The sequence below is a fragment of the Limulus polyphemus genome, unplaced genomic scaffold (genome assembly GCF_000517525.1).
Source record: "Limulus polyphemus unplaced genomic scaffold, Limulus_polyphemus-2.1.2 Scaffold3933, whole genome shotgun sequence".
In the NCBI taxonomy this organism is placed as follows: Eukaryota; Metazoa; Arthropoda; class Merostomata; order Xiphosura; family Limulidae; genus Limulus; species Limulus polyphemus.
Genome location: NW_013669543.1, coordinates 7,444 through 17,383, shown reverse-complemented (window position 1 = coordinate 17,383; position 9,940 = coordinate 7,444). Strand labels below are relative to the sequence as shown.

Below are 9,940 nucleotides of genomic sequence, written 5' to 3'. Positions count from 1 at the left end.
GGGTATTTTCTGTCATAAAAACATTGTTTCAACAGTTTTGGATTACAAATTCACTACATTTATATTGAGATACATAATGTTACCCACACCAGTATATGTTTCTATTTTGCAAAAACAGTGTATATTTCTTTGTTTGCTCTCTATGTCTTATCTTATACCTTTAAAAAGGACTGCTTAAAATAAGTTTGTCTTACTTATCCCTAACGTTTAGTAAATTTGAAAACAGTTCAATCAAAGATGTACATATATTTTGAACTAACCTATATTTTCCCTTTCATCTGTGGTAATGATTTTTTTTCTCTAACTTAAAGGTTCACCTTGTTCTCACAAAATGTAGTAAGTTTTCCCCCCTTCATTTCAGCTTTAGACCACCTCCATACACAGGAAGTTCCAAAATTAGAGTACCAGGTTTAATTCCCTCTGCTCTTTGATATATGTCCTCCAGTTTTTCCCACCTACTTGGGTCCAGCCAGAATTCCACTTTTGGTGTCACGACCACCACATTCCCTGAAACTGAATCCAGCTCAGAAAATATGACAGAGGGTGTAGGCATACTGGGACAGTGTGCTGTAATGATTACATGGGAGAATACACCATGCCATTGAAAGCAGTTTTGTGCTGCAAGATGGAGACTATGAGTTTTTCTTTTTCAGAAATGTTCGTGATGCTCATGTACTCACTCCGTCCAGGTTACAGGAAAGTATCCTCAGTGATTCCAGCTACCAAAATATCTATACCAAATACCATATTCTCCCATCCATTTTAATTACCTAAAACAAGTTTTTATTTCTTTGGTCAGATTTTTTTAAATTCTACTTCCCAACCTTTCCTCATCATCTATCCCCCTCCCTGAATGACCCAGGCTCCTGCACAAGAAGCAGTGAGTTCACTCTTACAGAGACTCAGAGGACTTATTAGCAAAGCAGCAACCATTTTCAAATAAATCCTATCCTTGCAACTTCACCAATCTCCTTAGTAGTTGCTCTCTTTACATCTGCTGCTTGAGGCCCAGTCAAGGGTTCTGGCTGTCAATTTAGACCTGTTTACATACCAGATCAAGTCTTGAAATTGGAAGTTTGTCCTTCACTTGGATGAGCATTCTTTTGACACCTAAGACATTATTGGGTCCTGGTTTTCTGTGGAGGCCTTGAACAAGTGGATCATAAACCTGTTTGGACAGTAAAGGCACTTCATAAATGTACATGGTTTTAAGTCTTGTATCATTTCGCAAAACTTTAATATTCATCAAAGTTACAAGTCACCAGACATATCCAACACATTTTGCAGCTCAGGGATTGAATGTTGGCAAAAGTGAATTCTCTTTTGGTCAAAGATCTGAAAAAAGAATAAACAAATCTGGTGGCACGACAAAATACAGGAAAGCTGTTTCTTCATTACAATTTTCAACATTAAAGGTACAACAAGAACACAGTGATACCATTCTTAAGACATATACCCACAGTAGCTTTTAAGAACTGTAGTTCATTATAACATTCTTTAAAATTTAAATGGAAAAAAAGGATAAATGAGGCTTCACTGCTACAGTTACATACTATCACCACACTATTTTTTGTTGAAAACATTAGGGATTACTCTTTGAGCCTGAAAATGCTAAAGTAATTTCTGTTTGACAAGGCAAGAACTCTATGAAAGAAGAAAGTGTACCCAGAAGCCATAACAGGGCAAATGTTACTAGTAAAAACACTAGTCACTTACACACTGACAAAGAAAGCAGATAAGCATCCACTGCAGGATTTTTCAGACATGGTCCACAAGAAGAACTTGAGAAAAGGGTGATGAACTAACAAATCTTTTCTCTCTTAGCCGTAGTAGTACTAGTATGCACCCAGTTTGAGGGACTGCTGTCTCTACCTATAAATCATTCTAATTCCTTGACCTGACTTTCGTTACATAAATTTTCAGTAGATTTAGTATTCCCAGCCTCTTTTTATGTATCTTCCTTTGGGTCTCTCAGCCAACCAGAATTCTTACACTGGCAATGTCAGTTTCCTAAAGCTACAATTGCTGAAAATGACATAGGACTATTTACTTCCCTTTATTTGCCATAATGCTACTGTATTTCAACACTGAAATGACAACCCAAGCCCAAAGATCAATAGTGAGGCTTGGTGTGCAGGGCTGAAGGAAACTCTCGTGGGTTGTAAGGACAGAAGAAAGAAATATGCTAAACTATGGAACGTGTCAATCTCAAAGTTGTTAAAAAGACAAGACACTGAACCTCCATTGCATTGAATGTCTGCCATTAAACTCTACAATGCTGTCATCATGTGGATGATGTTGAAACCTCTGTCTTTCTCTTTCATTTTAACTCTGCATATTTTACCATGTACAAAAAGATGTTGAATGAATGTAATGATAATTAAGCTATATCACTGAAGGTGCATAATTTCTCTCTTTTTGTTGGTTGTTTTACAAAGAAGAAAAGAAATTTCTTGTTGACGTAATTAAGAACATTAGGATTCTATGAAAAGAAACTTAAATAAACTGTGTCATCATGATTCATTGTATTCATATCACTTTTGTGAGATCCCCACTTTGCCTAGGTTTTGTACAGAAGATCTATCATTATTGTTATGTTCACAAACTGTAGAGAAAAGACGTGTTAAATGTTTTAAGACTGTCTTCTCTGAATCTGTGCTAACTGGTTTCTTCCATACCGATCACCCAGTGTCTTTCGCCATAGCATATGTACAACACTAAAGTCATTATTGTTGTCACAGCACAATCAACATTAAAATACTCCTTTTTTTTTAAGATCATTGCAACTTCTCTTTTTACTTTGCATACCTGGTTGTTTTTTTACTCTGATTAAAGTTGCATTCTTGATCCTCAATCATACTGATCACTTTCACACTTTTCCGGCTCTGTGAAGGCTAATATCAGTGTGATTCCAATCAACCTTTGCAGAACACTGGGTGGCTAAGAAACACATGGTGTCAAAATTTCGACAAAATTTGTATTGTGCATTTGTTCTGTCTGTGTTTATTCTCAGTACCTTTGTATTCAATCTAATGAATGCTCTGTTTCACCCATATAAATATTATATATTGTCATTTTAGTATCCGCAGTGTTGTAATGAAAATTAACATAGCCCATTTACCCAAACCAATATGTACGCAGAGGTTTAATGTTGGATGCACTTCTGAAAATAATATTTAATCTGTATACAATGATTAAATTGTAGCTAATATATCCTTTTTGTGACATTTATATAGAGGGAAAGTTGTGTTTTAATACCTAAAATAAATTATTTATATTCCGAACCATAGAATAGGAATCAAAATAAGTATCATAAATCAGACATTCTTGTACAGTTGGTGAAATTAGATGCTATTTTGTGTTCAGTTACTTTTCCTTGAACAGATGAATTAACATGGAAAATGTAATGCATTTTGAAGAAACAATATAACATGTTATGAAAAATGCATTTCTCAATGGTTATTATTAATACTAAATAACATTCAACTCCCTACAACAGATTGGGGCAAAGTCAAATTGACTGCATACTTGCATTGTTGTAAGACATAATTTATCCTTATTAACAGTATAAACCTAAATTATCTTGAAGTAGTATATTTTTGTTATTACTTATTGTCCTTTTGTCCCCAACATCTAAAAATATGTACAGTCAGGTTCATAGTTTAAAAATGCTGAATTGAATTCACTGCCCTATTTAGCTGTGCCAAAAACAACAATTGCATGGGTGTTCTACATACAGTGAGCTTTGAATATTGTAAATATTAGTCTAAATTGACAAATTAATCTTAAAGTAATGTAACATTTGGAGTTTGTTTTTCCCTCCATTTAAACACATGGTAATTCATCTATCATTCTATGCAGTAAAGTAGGAACTAGAATAGCAAACTAATGTTAAAAATATCAGTGTGAAACTAGGAAACCCAACCTGTTGACTAATCGTTTTCTAAAAATAATATAATTATGTATAAAATATATAAAGAAGTACGCATCACTATTAACAAGATTTTATGTTAAAGAAGTTTCATTATTTTTTGTTTGTTGTAAGATGCTTTGACAGCTTTATCACCATTCAATGATGTAAAAAATATATTCGTCCTTACGTATATCTAAAGTACTTCTAAGCTGTTAATGCATTTGACATTCAGTTATTCTTTATATTCCTTTTATTTAATAACAGTAAATTTTACCAAATTAAAGTGATATAAAAATCGTTAAGTAGTATAGTATATTAAAATTTTAAAGTTTTAATTTCAGGTTTAGATTAGAAAAATTAACAGTTGAGTCATCAGTAGTACTTAATAAACTAAATATGAACGAAATATTGAGAATATAGTATCTTCTAGAAAGTATTATACATGAAATATACTCTATGAATATGCAGTTGATTTTCAAATTAAGTTTCCAAGGTATGACTTGTAAGAATAATATACAAAAAAGTTTAAGTTGTCATGATTATAACATAATCGAATAATTTCTGTGATCTTTATGTGTAGAGTTTATGGTCGAATGAAACGTAGAATATTAGTTGAACTAGTAAAATATTATTTAAACTATTTTTCCTGTTGAATTGTTTTGATACTTGTTTGTCCAATTATCTGTAATTTGATCAGTTAATAGAGAAACAATGGTATCAATTGTTCATTTAGCAAAGATGTGTAACTTCTTATTCATAAACTTCCTACATATTTTACACTCCTTTAGGAAGCTATCAATAGAATGAGTTTTAATTTCATATATCAGTATAATGTGAATTGTATCGTTAAGATAAAAATTTGATACTATCCCTCTTCTAACGTACTTTCTTGTAAGTGGTTTATGCCTTTCTAAACAAGCGTTTTAGTATGATGTGAATTATGGAATAAAACATTGTTATTTTTATTATTCTTTAACAATTTATTATTGAAAGATAAGTTCTACTCAAACTATAATTATGGTTTTCAGGATTTTTCTGTGATGTTAATATAGTGTCTATCATAATCATCGTATGAAACAATGACCAACTAAAGTAAATAAGATCCATTGAATTACCATTAATTTTTTAAATCTGTTTTACACTTCTAGTACTACCCATTCCCTTCCCATATGATTTTATGTATTAAAATATTGTAGTAATTGGGAAGAAAGCTCAGAAAGTAGGACACTGAAATCCGTTTCTGTGTATAATAACTTATTTCAAAATATCCACAGCCATTTCTTTTATATTCTTAAGATGCATTAAAGTGATCATGACATCAATTAAATAGATATGTGACCAAAAGTTAAGAATTGTTAATGGAGATCATGAAATACAATTTTTACACATAGTGAAATACCTTGAAAAGTGTTACAATTGGTTTAACAAAGATTTAAGTGGAATAAAAATTTTAATTATTATCCTGTTCAGGAAAAAATATACTGTGTAGTTTCAAAAAACAATGAATGAACTCTAAATATAAATTTTTGTTTTTATTATATTTATATATTATAATATGTAGCAGTTCATTAAAATAGAAAAGCGAAATAGAATTCCTTCTACTTCACCATACAGAACAAAATAGAACATGGAAGTTGACTTCAAAGTACAGTGTTGTACAGAAAGTGCTAAATATCAAATGTGTCATAGCCATAGATATCGTATAATATATAGATCATCTATGGTTGCAGCTATCATATTAGTTTGAAGTGTGCAAGATGAACAGTAGTTTGGATTTATGAAGCCTGTTAAAATAAGCTACAATTCAAACTGGTGACTGAAGTAACTGATATTTTCAAGTTCTGTTAGCTGGTTTCATTACTTTGTACAGATTTGAATGTGGAAACTAGATATGTAGATCTAGGAAATATCCAATTTGCAAAAAAAAGGAAAGGCATAAAGTGATAAATGGGTTAGATTTATGTATATGTGTGTGTGCATATATATAATGAACAGTTTGCACATTGTTTCAGTTATAAGAGTCATTTTTTTGGACTATTTAAATAAATTTTTAAAAATTTATTTTAGATTTCTTGTACATTTTTACTAAATATCTTATTTTAATTTCAAAATAATTGCTTTGGCAAGTAATTTTTCATGGCGGAAAAGAATTGCAGAAAACTAAGTTATATATCTTGGCAGTAATACACGAAAATAGGGAAAAAAGCATTACAATTTATTTTAAATAAACGTGGGTGGTTGTGATTAATTTACAGTAACAAAGGATTGTTGAACAACAAATTCTGTATTTTGTATTCTTATCTAGTAACATCATTGTGCTTTTGAAAGTACTGAAATGCAAAGGGTGTTGTTATTCCTCAGTTAAAGACTAAAATCTGAAGTGATGATCTGTAGTTTTAAATATTAAGTTCATGTTTTCATTGTGTGTTTTATCAAACATGCTGCATAAATGGCTACATTAAAATCTGAATATTTGTAAAATGGACTTGGATCTGGTTTTTGTTACTTTCATAATTAAAAAAAAAAATCTAAAAAGTGGGATTCAAACCACTGCAGTGCTATAATACATACTAAACATGTTTGAATCATACATCAGCAACATTTCAATATAGTATGTAAACACATAAACATTTATATTCATGATATTTTTGTAATTCCTATTTATTTGGATCAGGAAGTGGTTGCTATCTAGCTTTACATATTTTAGCTATAGAATCAGTGATAACATTGAACAATATAGTTTAGACAATCTTATATTTTATATTTATATACAGGTAGAAACGACAGTATTGCAACAACAGGAGGGTCAAGCAGATTTGTTTGTGAGAGAATCAAATGAACACGGAGAGCAAAGAAGAGGCTCGAACACAAATGTAAACCAAAGAAACAAAGTCTTTACTTGTACACACACACACACACAAAGTCTTTGGTATTTACATATAACAGAAGTTTTCTGGATGGTGTCAGTGTTGTTTTGACTGTGCAAAAGACAGAAAAATTGTCTATAATACATTGGTAAGTCAGACTAAAGTCTTACATTAAAAACATCTTTGAACATTCCCATTTTACATGTTCAAGAGGAGTTGAATTCCCAACTCACAACTTGTACAAAGCTTTGCACCATCCTTTAAACCTCAAGGGAGGAATGACACAGAAGCATTTCCTAGCAAATATAAGCTCTATGAAAGAGCCAGTTTGATAAGTAACCTTATTGGTTTAGGATTTTCACATCCTGTTCACAAAAACATTAAGTAAATACAGAACACTTGCACGAAAAGTATTGAAATATTAACTTTATTTAGATTATGTGCATGATACTAACTCAAGAAGAAGGCTTTTATACAAGTCTTTGGTGATTATGGTGCTCAACTCGTAATTTCTGGATCAAAACATCGCCAACGGTGCCCACTCTTTCAGCAGGACAGAATAATCTGATGGTCCATCCCACTATTCATATGTAAAGTGTAGCCCAAGAATAAGTGGTGGGTGGAGTTAACTAGTTGCCTTCCCTCTAATCTGTCACTTCAAAATTAAGAAAGACTTGTTTTATTTCAGGGATCATGTGATTTCTCTCAACCATTCAAAGTAATTTTTATAATAAAAATATATATGTTAAACATTCTAATCAATACTGTTAATGAAAATAACATTAAATAAATAACAGAGTATAGCTTACTTATGGAAGAAGTAAACACTAGTGGTTTACTTCAGACAGCACAGTACATTTTCCTTGAAGAACTTGACTATGGTGTATACAAAACACTATAAAGTCCATACTAAAAACGTTTTGTGTTTGAGCTCATAAACATAACTAAATATACAAAACTTGGTCCACATATCAGGTACATCTTCGAAAAATGTGTGTAGTGATTTACCAGATTTGGTGCGAGTTATTTTTCATGTTTACCTATTGTAGCAAATTTTCTGTCCTTTCGAAAGTAATACCAGATGGAAAGCATAATGTCTCGGGCTGCTCTACTGACAAAATAATTTCACTGTGGCTTCTAATACTCCTACTTCATTAGACTGTATGTATGTGTATTTTATAGCTTGTAACATTAAAAGTGACGTGAATGTTGTATTTTAGCAGAAGTAGCCATTTCTACCAACCCCAATAGTTTTTTTTTCATTTTCATGATGCCACTTGATTGAAAAATGTTTGTCATAGATGATGAGAAAACTATTTGAATACAACCTTAGGCGGTTTATGTATTTTTATCATTGTAATCTTTATGCTCTTTAACATCAGGTGGTGTGTGAAAGCGACATGGGTCTTGGAGTATGAAAACCGAAATTACTTCTAAATAGTAGGATGCATTGGTTATTATATAATATTAAGCTAGGTATGTGTATACATTTATATTTTACGAATTCCATTTTAATGTATCATATTGTATTACAGCACAATTCCCTTATGTATCACAGGAAAATTGACCGAGTAAAAAAGTTAGGCCTGTTAAGTTAGGAGGTTCTCATACCTCAGGTTTTGACGTGTGCTTCCCTTTGAGTTAAATCACAGAAAAAGAAACAAGACACGAGTTCACATAGATGTTTAATGGTATTTTTCAATAAATGGGTGAAACCATATATCACATCCCTGTCCTACAGCCTCCAATCCACCTTTCTTTCCAGGCCGATCTCGTAATATCACTTGCCTAGCAATACTTAAAACTAAACATTAACTTGTTACAAAGCTCTATCACCCTTTCGGGAGAGGGTGGTTTAACAATCCATGCTCACAAAGTTCAAATACATATTGAAACAAATAAACATGAAAAATACCTTTTAATAAAGACTGCGCACGAAATTTAATTCTGTAACAAGGATAACATATTACTATTACATTAAAAACCCTTGAACAAGAAAAGTTATATATTAAATAGGAGGAAATTTTCACAGTTCACCCGCCCGTTTAAGAGGAGTATTCTAACAGGCTACGCATAAAACCAAAAATGTACAAACAAAATCTTCCAACAACTAAATTCGCATGTAAAAAGTTCAAAGCTCTTCAAACTATAATTCGTTCCGACGAAAATTTAGCGACACAAGTCCTTTCTTAATAAAACTGGTTTATTCTTTCTGAATATAACTTTGCGATACACTTGATTTCAACAGTCGCACTATAACAAACGTCTCGCGTGCTCGACTTCAACAATACTCAGTTCAATTATTCATTACCTCTCCGTCGCTTCGTGGCCGGTCTTATATATACAAGACTACACTATATCTAGAAGGATCACGAGATTTAAGGAAAATACGTCAAAGTTCGAGAATGACGTGGCGTGATAGTAGTCACTTGACCTCGATGTCGTAACAATATACAAACAACATAATATAGAAACTAAACCTTAATCTCAAACACTGTGCAAAAATATGCACTATATAAAATGCATATACAGAGAAATCTTGCTAATCAAACGCATTTGTAATGCAGTAGTTTTTCTGGATTATTGAGACATCTGGGTATTCGAATCAGTCAATGTGAAGACAGAATGTAAAAGTACAAAATAACTAGTAAAGACAAGCAATCACGTGGTAATAACTTAGTTTATGTACAATAAACGTATCCGCCTATTATTTTATACGTCATAAGTAACTGCATAATCAAAATGGCATATTATTTCACTACCATCACATGGTATCATGACTTGCACTTGGATTGTTTTTTGTATAACAAACAGCATGCTTTAATTATGCTAATAGTTCTTTGTTTTGGAGCACTGAGACTTCACGTGATTCTAACTTAAAAGTTAAATCACTCTGTTACGACAGAGGAAGTCACGCGACGTTGGGAGCATGAGTGCTGGAGTTTCATGAAGGATCATGAAGGCCTGAGTGCATTCGAGACACCGTCTTTTTAATATATAAGCCTGGCGAGAGAAACCAGCGCGATCGAGATAGAGATAATTGAGTCAAGCGAACAGTAGGCACCGTAATTAAAGTGTGTGAATCACCGTGATTTATTGGGTGTATTATAAAGGTTTTTAAGTTTAAAGTGACTGTGGAAATTCTCTGTACTACAAAGTT

The 9,940-nt window shown here is 32.1% G+C and overlaps 1 protein-coding gene across 1 annotated transcript in view; it reads left to right on the top strand.

Moving 5' to 3' along the window:
* The window catches only part of LOC106470306 (protein turtle-like), a gene marked incomplete at its 5' end in the record, with an annotated part of 95,193 nt that extends 87,757 nt beyond the window's left edge, over positions 1-7,436 (top strand). The window contains one exon of the mRNA XM_013930852.2: positions 6,688-7,436. Within this exon, the coding sequence (XP_013786306.2) occupies positions 6,688-6,752 (65 nt within the window). The remainder of the gene's footprint in view (positions 1-6,687) is intronic.
* Between the last annotated feature and the right edge of the window lie 2,504 nt (positions 7,437-9,940).